Raw genomic sequence first — 21,947 nt, forward strand, 5'->3', positions numbered from 1 at the left:
TAATGTTATTAACTATCTTTAAAGATACTCTTCCATTTTGGCACATAGTGGAAGAATATTCAGAGAAGAACTCAGATTTTAGATACAGTATTTCAGGAAGAAATGAGGCAGAATATGTAATCTTTCTATTTCTTTTACTGAATGAAGTAATAAATCCTGAAACATAAGAAATCCTGAAATATTTATTTGCTGTTTTATTAGATAGATATGATCTTGATTTACTCAGGAAAGCTAGCTTCTTCTTTTTTACTTGTTGAATGAGACCCTGTCCTTCAGCAGCTTTCAGAACCAAATTGAAAATACCCCTCCAAATGGACCATCTTAAGGGAGCACCTTAAATCAAGAAGCAAACCCCTGAAACCCTCTGGACAACTTAGGCAGAAAACCTAATTTGTCTGGAAAGCATTGGCTCTACTGCTGTAGTTTGCAACATTCAGATGCTAGGAAGAGTTACTTGTAGTGATTATGCTAATTGAGTTGGGGAAGAAAAACAGTGCTCCACTGCTATACATCCAGACCAAAAATTGTTTTGATGAAGCATTCATTGAATCATTTCAAATAGAAATGCATGCAAGACGTTACTGAGCATCTTACTGTAAAGTTAACATATTAATAAAAGAAACACTAAAATAATGAAATAAAAATTTATTGAGGCATTACCATGACTTTAATAAACAACATCTTTTTATAGTAAGGACTTCCAAACTTCTGAGATTGTGCATTATGACAGAAGAATTTCCATAATTTTAATAAAACGTGTCTTGTATGATGATTTTCATGCAAAGGTGTTAGCCATATAACCATAATTCATCTAGGCTTATACCTATCAGTTGATGCTAGTAAAACAAATAAAATGTAAGAGAATTTATGGCAAATGTGAAACCACACCATACACAAGTAATCTATCAAAATTTATGACATGCAAACATCCTACCTGGGGGCAGGTATTGGCAATGTCCTGAAGAATTGACTAAAACATTAGTGTGAAAAGTAGCATCAAATCTTTCATCAGCGCTAGAACAGGGAAAAACAAAATGGGTTATTTGCTCTTTGACTGGCTGAAGAATGTCTGAGACAAATCTGTTCTCATAAAAGGACTGTGTTTTTTCCTGCCATCAGTTTTCTGTTGCCTCAGAGTAACTGGCCTGATCCTACTGGGTTTGCTCCTGATTAAGAACTGTAAGTGAAGGTCAGCCACCTCACCTGCCCACTAGATTCATTGTAGTGCCTTGGCTCTATTGATTTCCATTTGGAAAGTAAGCACTTTTTAAAAACTTCTCAGGCAAGAGTACAGGGAGATCTGTTCTCCAGCTGTCTACATTAACAGCAGCTCATGAATACTGAGGAGATGGATAATCCAGTGTCTGTGTCTTCCTACCTCTTTGCATGGGTGAACTTTATTACCACATGTGATACATGAGACCCTTTAACGCAGCTCCAGCCTTCGTTATCTACCTCAGAACCCACAAACTGCATTCAGACAAGAAAAAAAGCTGCCCCATTCAAGGTGTCAGTGCAGTGGTGTGGCCAGCACTGCCCTGGTGTGCTGTCCTTACAAGTCTCTAGAAAAAGAATCTTGTCATTTGGAGAGTGCTCCAAATCATGAATTGGCATCTACTGCCAAGGAGTATCTGAGTTCTGCCTGGCACTATGTCCCAGGAATTTAGCAGGCATTAACATTTTAAGGACTTCTATATGGGAAACACAATGGGGGACACAGGCTACTCTGCACTGTTGTAGTCTCCAGCCTGTCACCTTGTGGGGTGGGTTGGCACACGAGGCAAATGCAGAGGCGGCTGTAGTGGGCAGGGCAGAGGAGTGACAGAAGCCTCAGGGTGCAGATGCTTGCAGCAAGCTGGACTTTGAAAACCTGTGCATCTCCAGGTTGATTGGAACACTGCAAGTCTCTAACGTCTCTTTGCCCATTAGTGATTTAGTATCTCATAATTTTTTAATCGCCTTTTAAGACATCATCAGAAAAACAGAGTAAAAATCTGAGATGGTCATAAAATGAAATATTCATAGCTCTAGCAGAAAACCAAGTATATTAAAAGGTGTTTTTTTAGCAGGAAAGCCCTTATTGAAAAATTCTTTTTTTTTGAAAAGAGGAATTTAATATTTGATCTATTCTGATGCAAATTTTGTGTCTCGGAAGCTAAAATCAAGCAACTGTTATTTTAGACATTTTTAATTTGCATTTTTTAATTTGCATTTTATTTTCTCTTATGTATTTGAAGAACTTCGATTTTAAAAAATATCTGGGTTGGCTTGTAAAATTTGCAGACAAGAAAAAGCTAAATCCAAGTAATTACTTGCCCATCTGGAGTTGCACTTTTTCCTGTGGTGAGCAGAAGGCTCACAAGTATTGAAAATATTGCAAGTATTTAATTGGAACTATGAAGAGAAGCACAGAGGAGTCTCAGTATTGTGTGTGTGTGATGCCTGGTTCTAGCACACTGGGGGGAAAAGGCAGCCCCTTTCTAAGGCCATCGAACGCTCATGGCTGCGTTCTGTGTTCTTTGTGTTGCAGCTCCTCTTCCAGCTGGAGCTCTAATTCTTCTCCCTCCACATCCTGGCTGCCTGTTTCATGGTATTTGTAAGAAACTCGTGCTGCAAAAATCTGTACTGACTGCACTGCCAAATTTGGTAGAGGATACTGGGGAGAGGGGCAGCGAGATCACACACACATTCACACAGGTGTGCATGGGTCTCATTTCCTTAGGAAACCAGACCTGAAGTCCTCCAACAAGGTTCTGTATTAGACAAATAATTGCTTGGACTTGAAATTAATAAGGGTTAGATGATGGAATTCAAGTAAGTAGTCAAATTTAGGATGTAAAATCACCCATGCCACACAAATCACTTGTTAAGTGGAAATTAATGATTCCTGGGCTAGGTTCTGTTCTCTTCCTCTGGAGTGGAGGGCAGTTAAACACCAGGGAGCTGATTCTAAGACCTTGCTGCTGTTTCTGGTAATTGGCAAAAATAGAATTGTCTCAAGAGCACAAATGATCAAGGAACCTTGATTTCATTGCCACGTGACTTTGCCTTTCATAGGCACATTCTTAAAAGAATATCCAGTGGTAGTCAGATTCAAGTTTGAAATTCTTTTTTTCTGAAAAGGGAGTGTGTGTTTTTCTGTGCTGAGCTTCTGATCATTTTTTGAAATGCACTGCTTCTATTGGGAATGCACTAAGTAGCTTGAAGAGACTGGGTTGAAATGTAACGTAATGACAGAAAACCATTTCTGCTACATTTCCTCTTCAGGAATACCACTTGAAAGCAGATATTGATTACAGGACATTGAGATGACAAAACGGTACCTAGCAGATAGAATCCCACTGGGACCTAACCTCATGTTTATAAAACTGGAAAAATGAAACTGTTAAAATGAGATGTACTTTCCAGAATTTTTGTTATTCCGTGAAGTACTGAACACTATGTGGCCATTTGGAAAATAATTCCACCAGAAATGAGCACTTTTAATAAGTGCAGTTAAAAGTGGAAGACAGTCGACATGACACTAACACAGTCAATCCTGGAATTTGTACAAAGACCTGGATTTTCTTCCCTCAGAAAAACTACAGATGAACTGGCCCTGCCCTCCCCACCATTGACTGGATGTAAAATTTAATACAGCTGCCACAATTTCTCTGTACTAGGCTGCAGCAAGATGTGTAAGAACTCAAGACATAGTGAAACATGCATTCATTAAGATGGAAAGTGAATTTATAGTTCATTAATTTCTCTATAACTGCAGATGCATGTCCCTGGTGAAGCATAGAAATTGAAAGCATCTATCTGAAAATGGCATGTCACTAGAAGGGAGCATCATAATATTCCCAGTGTAATTTCATACAGGAGTAAGAATTTATTTTAAATAGCTTTGCTCTCTGACTAAACACTGCATAAGATTTTTGGATTAAATATGTGTTTGTAACAGGGAAACTGCAGAATAATTATTTCATGACTGAGTCATAGTTAACAATCCGAAGATTTAAAAACCTGTATTAACAGAAAAATGGTGCTTTCAGTTTTCCAGGTTATTGTGACCCTTATCATTCTATAAACCACTCCAGTTACAGTTAGCGTGCATATATTAATATCACTAATTTTGAAATATTACTCTTTCATTTTGGATACACTTAAATACTGAATCCTAAATCATCAGGCACACTGCAAGTCTCTCTCAGGTATGTGATATATATGAGGAAGAATATTGTCATAACTCATTTTTTTTGGAAATGACTAAACTGCTGTTGTAGGGTACCGATTTTATAGTATATGCAGTGTGTCATTCATCAGGACAATGGAAATGAAGGTGTCATTTGTCAGATTCTCCTAAGAACACTGATTTATGGAATCAAGGTAGCTAGGGATAACTGCTCAAGAAAAAAAGATTGCATTGAAAACTACATTGAGATTAATGTTTCAAAAAATACCTCTCTCAGGTATCAGGCTGCTCCATTTTGTGTACGGAGCATTTGAAGGAGTTTTTGAGGCTGTTTTGTGGACACGTTGCCATGCTTAAACCAGAAGTGAGTAGTAACCTTGCCCAGGCAGTTACCCTGAGTGTGGTGAGCTGCACTGGAGCTCCCCCCAGAGCACTCAGTGTTAGCTCTGCCCCTGGGCCAAGCGCTGCCTCCCTGCATGCGCCAGAGAAGGACCCCAGTGCCTGGCAAATGCTGCCACTGGCGCACCTAGCCCATTATTTCAGTGCAACAGCACCTGTGAGTGCAGCACTGAACATAAAGGTGCTCACCAAAAAGCGAACGGCAGCAGAACTGCAGCTGACGTTGGGCACAGCTATTCTCTAGGTCCTGTTGCAACAAACAGCATCTCTTGAAGTGGGAAGGGGGATCAGGTTGGTAAGCACCGCAGGGTGTGTTCTTATGAGACACGTGGCAGAGGAACAAAGGAAAGAACACCCTCAGGAAGACAAAAGGTTCATGTCATCTGCACAGGCAGCAAAACAATGTACCCTGGCTGCCCCAGAAGGGCCGGTGCTCCGTGTACAGAGCAGATGCAAATTCTTTCCAGTACCTGGGCAACAGCACACAAGCCCACAACAACTGCAGCAAAAGGCAACTTGCTATAGAACAGGCAGCTCTCAGTGTCTTATATTTTGAACTAAATAAATTCCACAATGGGAATTACCATGTAACAGTACAGCCAAAGAACCTCTCAATGTCAGCCAAAGGTTCTGCAGTGGATTGATGGCAATCTGTCTGTCCCTGAAATAGGCCCAACTCAGAACAGTTTGACAAGGAGAGCAGCAAATATCCCAGCTATTTTTGTAGCAGGAGGAAAGAGTAACACCAGAACTGGACATGGAAAAATGTAACGATCCTTCTTGGCAATTACTTCTCCTGTCTGTAGTTAAACCCAAACTACACCCTGACAAGCAGGTAAACATCAAATTTGAATTCACCAGTAACCATTTAGACCAAAAAAATTCACAGAAAATTATCACTATCCATAGCATTAAACACCATCTCATAAAAGCTACCCATTTAGTATGGTAGCAGGGACAATATTGTTATTCACAAAGTATTTGCAAATATGTCCTTCTGTTCTGTGAACAGGAAACTGGTAATTTTCCACTATTCCAAACACCTATCAAGTTTTGGAAAGTTATTTTAAAATCTAGGCATTCAGATGAGATGAATGTGTCGTTTATGTTGCCTTATCTTTGTGTTTAGACAGGGTGCTAGAAAACTTCATGTAGACTCCCTTTCCCAGGAAACACTGGAGCAGTTGAGCTTTCAAGGGATATTTTGCAAGTCTATAATTCTATGACCTTCCCTCCATCCTCCCACACACACAAAGAAAAGTGTGTCTACCTGTTATAGAGAAGAATATCGGGCTTCCAAATCAGTCCATCAGGAAAACGGACATTCTTCACTCCCGGGTATTCAGACACATTCCACTGTAGATAATGATCTGTCCAGTACTAAGCCATACACACAAGAAGTAAGTTAGGTCATCTCATCCACTGGTTTACTGTAGCTCTCTAGGGACTAGATGGGCTGAAACAATTGGTGTTCTCCTGTTTAGCTTTGGGGAGTGAAATGTTTGAAAAGAGGCCACCTAGAGCACACTGGAACTCATAAACCCCTCCTTTTTTCAATTCCCACTGCAGTGCACATAACAGCCTAGGAGAGATTTGGGGTGCTTGTGTTTTATTGTTCACACTGTCTCAGGTGCCAGTTTGGGATTGAACTGCTTTTATAATTCATACAGTAACTTCCATTTTCTTTATCTTCATAGACAACTTTGTTTTCTGTGGTTGGAAATTCTCGCGTTGTAGTACCTTGCTAATAGCCATGGGGTAGAGCAGCCAGCACTCACTGCTGGCAGAAGATAACTGTGACGGCACCAGGTTAATGCCAGCAGAAGGTTTTGGCAACTCCTGGGGCCTGGCCTTGGGCAAACTCTGGGGCAGGTGTTCCACAGCACTGCTGGGTGCCACAAGTTTCCTCCCTGGCTGGCAATTCCTGCGCTGGAGGCGGCTGCCCTGGGGCTGCCTGTGCTCCTTTCAGCCCAGGCCTGGCTGCTGGCACAGGCGGGCTGCCACAGTCACACCAGCCGGGCTTTGATCTGAGCTCTGCACTGCTAAATCCCACGCTGTGCCATTGAAACATATGGTGGTGCAGAGCCATGAACAAGAGCAGAGCCCCAGACTGAGCCGGCTGAGCACTGTGGCAGCCCCAGCAAGCTGCTTACCTCTTGCACTCCAGGGAAACAGTAGCACGAGCTGCTGTATTTTCCTGAAATTGAGGTTGTACATCACTCCTTACTATGCAAATGACTTGTCATTATACTAGGGTGGTTTCTGTTGTGCACAAAGGGTATATAAAGTTCAATTCATTTTACAAAATATACAAAATTTTCTCTTATGACTATGATTCATTATAATGAGCTTCTCTGTGTCTCCATCATTATGTTGTTTACATTAATTTCACGTGGCTGTAGGCATCATGTAACTTACTTGTCCAGATTTCCTAAGCTGTTGCAATGCTAAATGTTAATTTCTTAAATGTAAACTTTTAAATGGGTGAGTAAATGTACAACACTCACCCCTTCCGCCTAGTGATCCTTGTCAAAATGTTTGATAGAGATTAAGGTCAGGAAATTACCAGTGGGCATTGTGGAGGTAAATGTTATTGGTCATTCTCATGGGGTATTCACATCAAACTGGTCTGTGTCATCCTTGGATTACTGTCACAGGCAAGTTTTGGGTTGATACACCAAGGCCCCAGTGAGCCTCACGCTGCAGGTATTCAAATACACTCTTGTACCTTTACAACAGCATAAATGAGTTTTGATGCATTTAACACAACTAATAACATTCATCATGCAGTTTTTGTGAAGTGTTTCCTGTACTTATTCTTGGCCTGTGCTTCTGTGTTTATCTCTTTCATTTTTTACAGTGAGTTTGTAGAAAAACCAGACAAAAGATCCGAGTCGTGCACTGTTTTTTCCTCTAGCTTTACAGATAATAGGTTTTTTATGGAAGCCTTTAATTGTTTGGCTCTGTTCATAGTTTTTGTTTTCACAGTTCTCTAGTTAAGATACATGTGTTGCTCGCAGCTTCTGTAAGCTGATCAACTGCTTCTCATTTTTCCAGAAGTTTTACACGCATTTTCCCAGTAAATTGTTTTACATGAACTTCCTGATTGACAAACGTCACGGTAATTCTTTTACCATTTAATCTTTGTGTAGCGTAGAAGTCCTGAGATGCCAGGACACGTCTGTTTTTCCCAAACGCCAGCAGTGTAAGCAATCAGCTGTGTGGGTTTAAGGCACTGAAGCTGTGGCTCTGGCTGTGGGTGACTTGTCCTCAGGAGCTGCCAGGGCAGGTCACTCACAGTCATGGTGGCAGGGCTGGGGCTGGCAGGCTGCATTCCCTGCCAGCTGAATGCATCCCGGATATCAACATATCCAATCATTCCCTGTCCCACCTTACGTTCGGAGTTACCATGGCCACTACACTGCAGCGCAGGGTGATGCTGAGTGACGTAAAGACAGTCCAAGGGCAACAGAAAACTTAATATTCAAGCCTGTGTTAGAGATAACGCTAAGCAGATTTTACAGTTGCTCTGTTAGCCCTGTGTATAAAGTGCTCGCTCATCCAGCAGGGCATGATCTGCTTCATTTTGCTTTAACTTTAGAGGTACTGTTAAAGGAGCTGAAGCATCTTAAAGCATCACTTTTAGTTTGGATTAAAATAGCAAAGAGCTCTGGGTGCTTTGGTTAGTACCAATCTGTGTGATTAAGCAAGGTTTCTGGTGTAACTTAGATCAAGTTTTAGATTTTTGATGCTGAACATTATTGCCATGGAGATAGTGGTCAGATGAAACAGTCTGCATGTATAAATACTAGATTTATATTCCCCTTTCTCTCAAGTTATTTTTTGTATTTAAGTATTTTGGGGATAATTACATAAAATGTATTTAAGATACATTGCTGATTATACACACATATATATCAAGGAATGCAGTGGAGAGGGATTTCAGGGAAAAATTTATTTCAGATCATTTAGAATAATAAAATGATGTTTGTCTTAAGCATGATTTGAATCTGCCTAGAACACCATTAATAGACAGTTAATATGCAAACACTTTTATTTGCATGTGTATACAAGCCATGAGGAGTGGCTCCATTTTTGTGGTAACCAAGTGATCTGTTCATGGCAGTCTTAATGTGCTTCATATCCAGTATGTGCTAAGGTGAATAAATCAAAAGAAATACAGAATGTATAATATAACCAAAAATTTCCTAAGGGGAGGGAAAACACAAACTCAAAAAGGATAAGGATGCTGTGAGATAAAAGAGGAGGAAAATAAATTACAGCCTCTTGAGTATGAATTGTTCTCTTTTACTGGTAAGAAATCATAGCAACTATGGTCTTTGTAGCTAAAAGCCAAAAATATATTATATTTGACAGTTTTAATCTTGCTGTACAACAGGCCTGTAAAAAAGCATGAGTTGAGCGCTTCTTCCATGTCAGATTTTCTTTGTGAATATATGGAATAGCCATGCTATCCTTACAGGTCATCAGAATAGTCTTTCATTTGTTTCCAAAGGCCTATCCCAGTGGAAGTGAGGTGCTCTATCTAAAATGTTACAATAAAAGAAAACCTAATGCCTTTAAAACGAACGAGCTGGTAAAAGAAACTGAAAGGTGGAAAGTTTCTGCAAAAGCTGTATCATTCTCTGGAATAACAGATTACCCAAACAGCTCAGCATCTGGAATACTGATGGGAATTCAACTAATGGCAAATTCTCATCCCTGCCGCTATAGATGGAGAAAACTCCACGTCACCGTGTCTTTGCAAAGCTTAAGACAAACTTACAGTGCAAATCTTTGTGGATGCGTTAGGACTCCACAGGAGTCAGCATGCTAAGAAGCACCTCGTTAATTCTGAGTCATAAAGTAACCTTTCAGAGAAAACAATTTCAAATTACCCCCACAAAGCTCTTGAATTGTCTATTATCTGATCCTTTTATTAAAAAGTGAGAAAAATTGATTCCTGCCCAGCAATGCTTCCCATGAGTTAATGAGGACAAAGTTCTCTTCTGTGTTATCTAGTGGTAGCAAAAAAAATCTAACATGGAAGTTGGAGTCAACTCATATTTTCTTACAGACCTGAAAGTTTTCTAAAATTCAAACCCCTCACCAGATTAAACTGTAAGACTGAAGGGGAAAAACAAACATACTTTGTTTCAAAACTTACCATTTGTAGCCAAATATTTGTTGTTAATACTTGATTCTTTTCATCCTGGAGGGAAGGGGGAGAGGAAGAAGAAAACAAACTACAGCTTAATACCATACAGATAAAATAATACCATGAAATACATTTGACTACTATAAAATAGCCAGCTGTGCTGAAGTACCTTTCCAAGCAATGGGAATCATTGGCACTCACTTATGGGCACAGAAGTTTTCACAGGTACATTTTAATTTCAATTTCATATTACCAGTGAGTCAAACGGTTTCCTGGGGGTATCCTTCTGCCAGACTCTTCCCCGGGGCTCCTTCTTTAATAAAGAATGTCCAAAGGCAAGGCACCTTTCTTAGGAGCAGCCCTCTCACTGATTAACCTCACCCACCAGACATAGGCAGGCAGTCGAATAAATAATAGGCAATGTGTGGCTAAGCTCAGCTCAGGTGTGTTGGGGCCGTTCTGAGGAGCTTCTTAAGGCAAGTAGCACCACTCGTGTCCGTGGAACTATACCAAAAGTGTAGCATCAGCTTTACCAAGAAACTCTTGTCAGGGCAGAATGTTATTATTCTTTGGAGGCCTTTCCCCTGGACTCCTGTGGCTGTTTGATGCAAGTTCAGGTGACACAGCAGGCATCTTAATGCTCAAGTGGTAGGCTTTAATTCTTGAGTGCTCAGACACAGGAAAATATTGGTGACCTTTTTCTCTGGAGGTACCATAACAGCATCCACCTGGGTTGTGTGAAGCTAATGGAATATACTGCATCTGCAGTCGGTATTCCACATTTTCCAACCTGAGCATACAATCCCTGTCCTGACATCAGTCAAAGCTCCATTTACAGTCTGAGAAAGTGTCAGGAAATTCAGTCACCTGTACAGCCTCAACTGCCAGAGTTGTTCATATGTCTAGACCTCATATGCCTAGACTTCTGAACTTAAATCTGTCACTCTTGAACTTAAATGTCATTCCTAAATGCCCCCAAAAAATGGCCAAAAAGATTTAATCATATTTCATGGAATAAAACCCCCCTTTTTAATAACACACTGTACTAAAGTTCAACATTTTTCCTCTTCTGCACTTGTTTTGTGAACTACTAACCAAAAGAACTCCTGAGACCTTTCATTGCAACCATTTTAGATCAGCACAATAGTAGGAAGTTATGCAGTATGTAAAATCAAATACCTTACAAGAGACAATGGCATTTTTAAAGCAAGAGGAACCTTTTGAGGAGCGGCATTAATAAGTGTATGACAGTGTTACTAGGCTGTGTATAATCACAACTAAATGTACAACATACAAATAGAAAGATTTTAAAGATGGCAATGTGCATGAATAGTCTACCTTCATACATACTCCTACTGTGCTTTAAAATAAAAAGTAAAATAAAAAATATAAATAATTACAGACCACAGCTAGTCATTCAGCACTTTTCCTCTTTCTTTTCTGCTTCATCACCTCCATGAATCTTTTTCAAAACTATCTCAAGTGAACAACTCATTTAAATGGCGTCCTGGAGAAACAGGTCTCTTACCATTTGGTTTCAGAATCCCTTATTAAGCTCCACTGAATCTGTATGGTGAAGGCATTGCTGCGGATGCCATCCAGGCAAAGCAGTAATTAATTTGCACTAGTAGCTGTTATTCTCTAGCTGCATAAACATTAATTTGGAACCTCTCTCAACAACCTGCTTAGTGTTACAGCACTACAAAACTAGTTTGTATGGGATCTTTAATTCATGAGTGAAGAAACAATCCTTAAGAGATCATCCATACCACCATGAACTAAAGTCTATTGAGGAGGGTTGCCAGGTCAGGGCGTGTAAAACCTACACATTTCTATTCATCATAGGCAATTTGCCATGAGATGGAAATAGTGCCAGTGATAACTTACTGAACAAGGTTCAGCAGCATTTTCTCAAAGCTCCGTGTGCTGCCCCAGGTGAACATGACAAGGTCCTGCCAGGACATAATGCAATGTCCTGGCTCAGCACCTGAGCAAAGCTGAGAGCACCACTGCTGGGTGGTTTCTCTGCACAGGCATAACTGGCTACCCAGAAGTGCAGAGCAATTCAGAATCCATTATGTTGCAGGAAGCCTGTTTCAGGACGATTAGCTGAATGCCATGTACTCCTGCATGGTTAAACCCTGAGTTAAACTCTCATTTTATTCCCAGTGTGATCTCTTTCTACACATGAATGGCCCCAGCTTTAAATTAGTGATGTTTCAAAAAGCCCTTTTCAGCAGCCAGAAAGAGATCGTACTGAAGCCGGAGTGTTGCTGGTGCTTGAGCTGATGCTGTGCCGCAGGGATGTGCTGGGAGGGCCTGAGCCCACAGCACAGGCATGGGAACTATTCTAGGAGTAGCAGGAAGGAACTCTGCTATCGGTGCACATCACAGACCCAGGACAGAGAGCTGCCACTGAGCACTCCAAGCGGCAGAGCCGAGGGGGACAGCAGACTGTTAAACCAGCTGTGCTGCTGGCAACATGATTCAGCCGCCTGCCACTGCCATACCCATGGCAGAGTCATCGCAGGTTGGCATGCAGGACACTCTGCAGGCATATTTTGAAAGCCAAGAGTTATTTTGAAGTGTGATCTTTCAGTCAAACCTAGCTCAAAGAGCCTATTCTGAGAGCACTGACTCAGATGTGACTTGTACTGTGAAGACAAGCCCTAAATGAAGATGGCCCATGCTATTTTCATGGTATTTCTTTCTGTTATTTGAAGCATTTAGAGCCTGAGAGAGGGTTATGCATGAACTAAGTAATTTCCACTTGGATCACTATATTTAAGGTTCTATCAGTGTTTGAATCATAAATCCTACCATTGCTCCTCAGCTATAAAACTTTACTGCCTGCTGAGGCTTGGTTTATAGCAGTGTTTTGAGGTTTTAATACTGTTTGTTGGAGCAAACAATTTTCAATATTTTAGTCATTATTGCATTGACTCCTCCATCACTAGAGGAAAAGTTCTGATTTTAGAGGGTTTGTCACTCTCTGTGGCTCCAAGTGAAGCTGGTAAAAGGTGGGGCAGGAGACATCCTGCAGGGTTTCTCCCTGCTTAGGGGAGTTTTTTGGACACTGTTTTAAATGTTTCACAGCAAACTACATTAACACTCTTTTCAACAGAGTTGTGCAATACCTCCCCATAAAATGATGGGTGGGCTTGAAATGCTTCATAGAACTTCACCAGCTTTTGTCACTTCTTTTTGCAAATACTTACAAGGAAGCTCCTATTATGAACCCTTTCTGCTATAAAGGAGGAAACAAAAATGGCTTCACAGAATAATCTGAGATGTTGGAGAATCTTCCCAACAGAGAATGAGACTAGACACTGTTTCATGTCGTTCATATTGGTGTGGTTTTTCCTCCATACTAGCTGCTTTAAGTTACTTGCTGTCCAGACAGTACTGGCCAAGTAGCCCTGCTGATGGAGAGTTAGGTTTCCTTGGCACAGTGGGAGGTGGGTGGAGGCTGCTTTGCTTATCTCTATCCATAACTGCAGTCAAGATCTGAGAGGACAGATGGCAAATTGCTACGGGACTGCTTGTCATGTTATTTTGTGGCAGTGAAGTTATTGAAGGGAAAGTAGCTGACATCAGGAGACTTGAATGGTCCTTCATTCATTTTTGAAAGTAGAGGTAAAAATTTCTGCAAGTCTTTGAAGGAAATTGCACTCTCTCCGTTCTTCCAGCTCCCACTCCTGGTTTTGTCTGTTTTTTCCATTTATACAATCAGACTGATCACCCTTGGAAATACAGTTACCAGTGTCTCCAATTATCCTCCCCTTACCCTGTGTCCATCAGAATATATAAAAGAAGAGATAGAAACTCGATAGTGCTTTGTGAAGGGTGTTCACCTAGACATTATAAACTCTGTAAGAACATCTGTAGACTTTCAGATGGATTTCAGCACACGTAGCATCCACACTAGAAAAGCCATGCAGCAGCTGCAAGGGGGAGAAGAACTAAAAATAAAACTGCATGCCTAGAAAATGGCATGCAGTGATGTGCAGCACCTAGCAAGAAGCGCATATTTCCCAGGGACTAGCCTAAGGTGGTATCCTGACCAAAATCTATGAGCTGCAATTTCTGCGCTTCAAATTTAGATTCTTTATTTTTACGTGGTTGAATCTCACCTAAATGACAGAAAAAGTTACGGCTCTTTGAACTGGGCTTCAATTACTTTGAACCTTAATTAAGACTTTGTAAGAACATTTTAAGGCATCACTTGTTACACCATAATACTATGCTCCTGATTGGTAACCTTTAGAAAAACTGAAGCTAATAACTGTCATCTGAAATTAACAACACCCTGACAGCCGGTGAGAACATGAAAGACACTTTCTTAACTGATTTTCACTTTTGTGTGCTTGAATGTCATGCTACTGAAACCAGCAGATTAGTCAGTTCATTAGCTCTTATTGTCTCAGCACTTGCTCATTCTCAACATCTTCTGATCCACAGTGTCAAATTACCTGGGCCTAATGACATTTCCCCCCTGTCATTTAAAATCCTGTTATGTTTAATTTTTGCTTCACACAGCTCAGGGTTTTCTTCCTGTTCCTTTTTAGGGTCATGCACTGAGTTCACTAAACTGCATCAGCTGAAAAAACCTGAATTCCTCCAGGATTAGTACTGAGAGGATGGGCTGGAGGGTGAGTTTAGTACTCATAAACATGCCAGGTGACAAAAGGTTGGTGCTGTGTCCATACTTCAGGCAGCCACAATGGCCGGATGGATCCAAGATCCTCAAAAATCACAGAGAGTAGTGAAAGGGCTGCAGTTCCCATCCCTGCCCAAGGCGCTGGTTCACAGCAGCTCCTCGTGTGGCCAGCCTGCAGGAGAGGCCAGAGCAGTGTCTGCTCCAGCTTCACCCACCTGCAGCCCTGAGAGCACCACAGTGACCTCTCAGTCCTCCCACACTACATCAGCCTGGGGGTCTATTGCAAATATCCTCCCCATGTGCCAAGGTTAAAGCTAAACTTCTATTAAAGGTGGCTCAGGGCTTCTTAGTCATGCAGGCAAAATTGAATTTTGCTCTCTCAGAGGTGAGGCTAAAAATCAGTTCCTTAAAAAAGCCATGCTGGTGCTTCTGCAGGGACACTGAAATGAAGACTGCAGTTGCTGGCCAAGGACTGCCCCTAATCACCCATAGGTGTGGGCTGGAGCTGCAGCCAATCTTGATCTTTAAGAATGCAGTAGAAGGAATTAAGAATTTTGGGGAGGTCTCTATAGGAACAAAAAGCCAAACAAAGAATTGTCAATGTGAAAAGGGTTGTTCAAGCAATATAAATATGAAGAAAAAGTCAGTGTACATGATTTGGGACATTAAAGATTGGAATTCCTGATGCCTCTTTCCCACCTGACTTCCTTTGCGCCATGAAAGGAATAGGCCTTCACTTCTCCAGTGGTCTGCAATAGACCTTTTTATACAGTGAAATGGTTTTGACTCAGCTTGCAGCACATATTTCCAATTATGCAGAAAATGCTGTGTAAACGGTTATTACCACTGCGTAAATAATATTAATAATATTCCATGATCCAGCATGTGAGATTCAACAACAGGAACAGACGACAGAATGTTTCTTATTTCTTAAAAATAGGCGAAAAAGACAGAAAACTATTCAATAAAATGTCAGAAGTGAAAAATATAAATTTTCACTGTTGCACCACAATTTTTGACACCTCAGACTTAAACACACATTTTTATTTGGTCTTTTGACTTTTGCCATACCAGTGACAATTCTGTATAAAAGCAGAGCTCTGGCGTTTACGACTTGTAGTGGCACAGCCTCCTGCTGGGAAGGCAAAGCTCCTTCAAAACTACAGCAGCTCTCGCAAACTCTTGTTCATCCAGAGTCTGAGGAGCACAGTCAGGATGCTGTGCCAGTTCTGCATGACCTGGCCTGGGGGTGTTCATGTAAAACGAGGGCCACTCCCTTTTCATCAGCTGCTAATTTACCCCGGGTCTGTTGGTGCAAAGAATCGCCTGGAGGCTGGAGTTGTTATTTTGTACAGACCCCAAGTAGTGATGTTACAGAAAGCTGAAGATGGTTAGGACATCCCCTTCTTTCTCACATTCCACTGCAAAGCAAATTTAGCCCCGAGGCACCTTCACAGCTAGGATGATACCTGCCTGACTCTTGCCACCCAAACTCAGACTCTGGCTCCTTCAGACCTTTAGGGACAATTGCAGCTGTGCTCAGGATTTAGTTAAATATCTCCTGCAGCATTAAGGAGAGTTTTAAAGTGAAATCTCCAAAACCCGGCCTGGAAATATCTTCATTACTTGGTGTGCTTCTTGGTCTTTGATTTATTTTTTTCTAGCTTTTTTAAAGCAAAGAATTAAACTATAAAGGCCAACCAAAATGTGAGCACTTAATTAAAATGAAATTTGAAAATTTCTCTTCCACTGAGCTCTTAGGTTTATTAGATTTCTGATGGATGGCATACGAATGGCTCTTCATGCAATGTGCATTCTAGAGGTCTTTGAAATAAAGAATGGCTCAGGAGAATTGCTCCTGACCGGGAAAAGTGGAGTTTTGTTGATGGAGATAACACAGACTGGCACAGATTGCTGCCATTATCCATTTTGATTTTTTAGGACAGTTGACTTTGGACAGCAAATTCAATGAGGAACAAGGCAATAAATGGCTATTCTGGGGCTAACTGAGATATTTAACAGTTATATATGGGTGTCCTGGCTTAGTAAACCTGAATACAATAGACAGGTATGCTTCTGCTTAGAGCTAAAGTTCTGTGAAAGTTGAAAGGTTTCTTAAATTAAAATGCTAAAATATTACTAGAGCATTCTGTGCTGCTGGGGTAGGAGTAGATACACAGATACACATTTTTGGCTTTTTGAATGTCTCTCTTTTTTTTTTCTTAAAAATTAGAAAAGTACAATTTGAATTTTACCTGGGTTAAGGTTGAGTTTGGAGTATAGGGAGTCTGATTCTGATTTCACCTAATTCAGGTGAAATTTGAGGGGGGTTGTTTGTCTTGCTCTTTTTTTTTTTTTTTAATTTGCACTGTTTGTGTCTGAAAAAGGCCAGCATTTTCTCCACACCAACTCCTCTTACCTGCTTTTGCAAAAAGCATTTGCTTTCTCCACAATTTCTTTATATTGCTTTAAAAGAAAGGCAGTTTACTCCAACCATACACAGGTCTCCCCAGACAGATGCAAATCCATCACAGCAAAAAGCTGCTGGAGAAAGAGCATAAAAGAGTGACCTTAACTCTGAGCAGAGCCTCTGTATGAGGAGCCTTCTCAGGATGTAGGAAGGTCTTTGTGTTCCAGATAAGCTCTGTTAGGTCTGAGAGTTGTGCTGCCATTGGCTGCACCAGGGCTTTGTCCTGGCAGTGGGCTGGAGAATTGGCTTTCACCGAGTTCCAGGAAAAAGAGGCTGAGATTATAAATATACGTGAGAGCCTCATGATGTGCCATTTTTGTTACCATGGGGATGTAATTGTAACAGCAGTCTGTCTTCTTTTTTTTTTCTCAGTGCATCATTGTTAACAAGAGATTGTATTTAGATATGAAGGCATTCATCTTTGCAAAGACAAGCAGGGATAAGGCATATGAAATGCGCAGAGTACAGCATAACTAATCACACACATCAGCACATCTTGCATAAAAAAAACATATTTTGAAGAGCAAGCTGCATTCTTCAAGTTACCTTATGAATTTCTGTTTCTTGATTAATTGTAGGTTTCACTCAGTTCAATTTTTGAATATAGCATAGAGCTTAAAGTGCAGTTTAATTTCTTGCAAAGATGCGAAGTAATAACTGTCTTTTGTTGCTTTATTTACAAATAATTCTTGCTTCCAGTGTGTTTTGTAGCAGACTCCTGTTGAGAGGACTGAACCCTGAATTAGTGTTAAATACTGGCTCTAGGTGCTGATTACCATTGCCAGTCTGACACAGATAGGCATCCCAGCTCTGACCACATGCTGGAATCTGGGAGCTACCAACAGTACCACGAGATAAGAACAAACAATAGAGCCCCCATAGCCCCACTCATTACATGGTGTTAAAACCAGAGGGAATCAAAACCTTTGAATGTGATTTATTTTCCTAGAGGTTAGTTGCAAAACACTAAAATTGAAAGGTCAGGTTATTTCACTTGAATCTACCAGCAGACTGAAGTGGAAGGAATTTTTTCAAGGAGAGAAGAGAAAGTTATAGGAGAAGAGGGAACTGAACCCAAAGCTGTCTCTTCCTCTCCCTGTGTGTGATCAGGGCACACAGCTCCAGCACCAGCCTGCTGCTGGCATTCATCTATCCTACTTTTGTGAGTAACAGCAACAAAGATTTCCACACCTGAGCATATTTTCCATGATACAGCATCAGCTGAAACCTTTGAGGAACACCAGAGCCACAGAGACATCTCACACAACCACAAGGAATAGCTCTGTGCACTACAAATGGGCATAGGTAAAGCCAGCTTCAGAGGGTCAGATAGCAAAATGCAATTACTCATCCCACACCGTCTCTCTAACTATACCACATCCTACCTCCATCTTCCCAAGAATAGGAAAATAAAGCAAGGAGGAGTTGCTCCAAAACTCCTGTGACATAAAACATTACCCATTATCTTGGATATCCTGGGTTCTCTCTTCAATCTAGGAGACAGCACAGACGTCACCATGGCGATTAAAAAACTTAGTGAGGAAGGGCAGAGTACAAAATGCATTGCTTATCCTGAATGTCCCTGCAACTCTTGACACAAAAGAATTGCTAAGACACTTCAATAACTCAAGAAGATGACTCATACTGCAGAGGTTCCAGTTATTCCTTACCCTACGTCCTCTGATGGACACATTCGAGAGTCCTCTTTTAAGGGTCTTCATTTCCTGCTTTCCATGAAAATCCATACTGCCCTCACTTCTCCGATATGCCTGCAGAGAATCACTTACACAGGCACTGAGAAACTGTGAGCTTAGCTGAGAGGAATACTTTGATGGAAATCAACCATATCTCTGTTTCCTCACAAATGCAACAAGCGTCAAGACTGAAATGTCAGAACACCTACACGGTCCTTCAGGCTGCTTTTTCCACAGCACAAAGGAGCAAATTCTCCTCTGTGAAAAGATTATTTCTGTCTGTGGGGACAGAGATGGAGTGAGCACTCCAAAATCCATAAAAATGCTCATCTGAATTTCTTGAGCTCTGTCAGGGCTCCTTGCTTTTTCTCTCCTCATTCTTGCATTTGGTAGTTTTGGAGATGGTGGGTAAGAGGCCTCATTCCTTCCTCTCAAACCCTAAACCGGCACACCTGTGTGGTTACTGAGAGTAATTAAGGGGATGCCGAGCACAGAAATGTGCAAACACTTCCGACTGAGCGCAGAAAACAAGCCAATAAAAGTTCAAAGCAGCAGTGCTGTATAATTAAACATGTGCGTGGGTCCCCCAAGTCTGCACATGGCTATTGATCATCTTCCCTTCAGGGGGGTTTTTATGAGGAGCACACAAGGAATGAGGAGACAGGATTATAAACCATGCAAATGTGGCTTCACATCACTACCAGAAGATTTGGGAGAGATGAACTGGATGAATATCATATTCTTATCTTGCTGCTAATGAGCAGCAGCAGCGTGGCTTCATGCCATGCTCTTGGTGCTTCACAGTTAGCTGTTGTTGAAGCCAGGCTCACCAGCCTTTCCTCTACACAAATCGAATTCTAGTCGCAGTAGCAGGCATGAAAATGCAAGCACAAGTGAAGCTTAAAGCTGAGTAGACATTTACTTCAGGCTGCTTCTGGTAATTCTTGAAAAATAAATCTTTTAATTTTGAATAAATTAAAAATAAATTGGTTAGCACAGTAAATTATTTAAGTAATTAAAATTCTAAGTGAATTTTAAAAGTTTTTTTTCTAAATAAGTGCTTGTACAAATAGGCTCCCTGCTGCCTACACGTAGTGAGATCTTCCTTCCTTCCTTCCTTCCTTCCTTCCTTCCTTCCTTCCTTCCTTCCTTCCTTCCTTCCTTCCTTCCTTCCTTCCTTCCTTCCTTCCTTCCTTCCTTCCTTCCTTCCTTCCTTCCTTCCTTCCTTCCTTCCTTCCTTCCTTCCTTCCTTCCTTCCTTCCTTCCTTCCTTCCTTCCTTCCTTCCTTCCTTCCTTCCCTCTCTCTTTCTCTCTTCCTCTTTCTCATTTTTGTAACTCACAGATATATTTAGATTTAGAACAGTTGGATTGTTTAGTAGTCTATTCAGGCTACTGAGTATGGTGAAGAGTTCAGGAGAAACTGGAGAATTCACATCTGTATCAGCTAAATTTGAAGTAATTAACACTTGAATGTATTTATGTTAATATGCTGTTCAGAGATACAGAATTGTTTGCTTCCAATCCATTGACAATACTTTTTTCAACTGCTGTCAGCAATATTGGATTTGTGAACGACTGGAAACTTTTGATAGCATGTGCTTTGCTGAGAGAAAAGCAGGCAGTATGTCTGCAGGGCTCTGAGAATGCAGCCCTGAGCAGAGGCAGAGAGCAGCAACAGAAATACCACCTTGCTTTAGCAGCACTTCCTGCCTTCCCTTGCCATCATCCCCAAAATTGCTGCAGCACATTCCTGCCAGCTTGTAGACCCACACAGATCACACTACAGGAGTGGGGCTGAGGCCGTGATGGTTACTTGGGAGCTGCTTTTCCCCACATAATTCACCCAGCCCACGGCATCCTCCCACAGCCCTTCCAAAAGCCTTCCCAGAAAAGAAATGTGTTCAGCAGGGGCAGCCACCCGCATTTGAACTCCCTTCCCGGGCATGTTGACACTGCAAATCAAACCCAGGAGGAGCCAAGGCAGCTCCCATCTCCCTGTGCCCAGCAGAAGAGGCTTTCCCAAGGAGCAGCAGGTTTATGGAGCATGTAATTGGTGTGTGTGAGCAGAGACCAAACCGGGCACACAGGGCTCCTCCTCGGCTGGGACTGAGCCCGCAGCTCTCCCAGGAACGTGGCAACAGGGAAACATCCCCCAGACACACGGGGCCGCAAATGCTCAGCTAGCACTCGTACTTCAGGGAGCCAGGTCCTTGGCCAGTGCACATCAGTGGTGTTCCACTAGCCAAGGACAGGAACATTTATGAGGAAAAATACTGGTCTTTCAATCTTCCCATACAAATTACTACAGACGGTTACAAGCTGATCCATATTGGTCAAAATAAAACATGTGAACTTGTGCATCAAATAGTGACATCCTTAGTGTCTAGTATTTGAACATGGCAGTCTTTTTTTAAAAAAAGGAACAACTCTGAATATTACAAGGAGTATATTCATTTCAGTCCCAAACTTCTGTGAATTAAAAGCTTTGTATAAGACCAAGTATTAACCAGATCTGACTCCCATCTTGCACTGTAATTTTGTTTCATTAGCTGATTACTGAGGACTACTAATAATTACTGGATGATGTGACTTTGCAGGTTCTGTTGTTCTAGTAAGAGGCCCTGTGTAAAAGGCTTTACGTGGTGGTCCCTGTGCTTTACAGCAGTGTCACAGAGGAAACTGTTTCCTAGCACCTTAGCCATGCTTTTCACAGGAGGGTTACAAGCCCTTCTCAACACCACCCACATAAAAGTAAATGTTCAGTCACTTTTTAAGTTAATGGGGCATCCATACCAATGCAGTTAGAAAACTAAATATGAGGTACTGGGTTTTTATGATTCAAACTGATTATTTGTATCATGAAGAATAAGAAAAATGTCCGAGAAACTGCTTCACTTTACTCATATTAGAAAGAAAACCCACACAAACAGAAAAACCCCAGCTGATTCATATTACTAAGAAGTTCCAAACATCTCTCCTGTGGAACCAGAAAGCAGAATAGAAATTCTGATTTTCATGTACAAAGAACATCTCTAATGTCCTCAAGTGAACTATTATCAGGAGGGTTTTTTATAGCCTTTAGTCAGTCCTTTTTTTCCTTCCTGCAAACTGTCTTTAATTAGTGTACATTCATTGCTTCCCATTCCATCCTACACATCCTCCTGTGTTTAAAATATCTTTCCAGATCTAACACTGTTTGAGGAGACTAGGTGAAATGCTGACAGAAGAGTTAAAAAATCCAGAAGATATTTAGAAGCATGGGAAAGATGGACAAATATCACAGAAATAAGGTTGTGGTTTCTTTTAGTATATTAATATCTCACCGCAGTAGGGTAGGGAGAGGTGTTGTCTGCTTGTTAAAGCAGATCAATTACCAGAATATTTTAGACTCT

The 21,947-nt window shown here is 41.2% G+C and overlaps 1 protein-coding gene and 1 long non-coding RNA gene across 2 annotated transcripts in view; one reads left to right on the forward strand and one right to left on the reverse strand.

Annotated features, from left to right (window-relative positions):
* Positions 1-21,947, forward strand: part of LOC136296690 (uncharacterized) — a 106,657-nt gene that overhangs the window by 69,577 nt on the left and 15,133 nt on the right. The gene's annotated exons all lie outside the window — the stretch shown is intronic.
* Positions 1-21,947, reverse strand: part of CHRFAM7A (CHRNA7 (exons 5-10) and FAM7A (exons A-E) fusion) — a 37,244-nt gene that overhangs the window by 9,189 nt on the left and 6,108 nt on the right. Inside the window, exons 3-5 of the mRNA XM_066196004.1 lie at positions 9,741-9,785; positions 5,844-5,953; positions 935-1,014 (exon numbers count right to left, since the gene is read on the reverse strand). Coding sequence (XP_066052101.1) covers positions 935-1,014; positions 5,844-5,953; positions 9,741-9,785 — 235 coding nt within the window. The remainder of the gene's footprint in view (positions 1-934; positions 1,015-5,843; positions 5,954-9,740; positions 9,786-21,947) is intronic.

The sequence above is a fragment of the Chamaea fasciata genome, unplaced genomic scaffold, assembly GCF_029207755.1.
Source record: "Chamaea fasciata isolate MVZ Bird 193981 ecotype frontalis unplaced genomic scaffold, bChaFas1.0.hap1 SCAF_14, whole genome shotgun sequence".
Classification (NCBI taxonomy): Eukaryota; Metazoa; Chordata; class Aves; order Passeriformes; family Sylviidae; genus Chamaea; species Chamaea fasciata.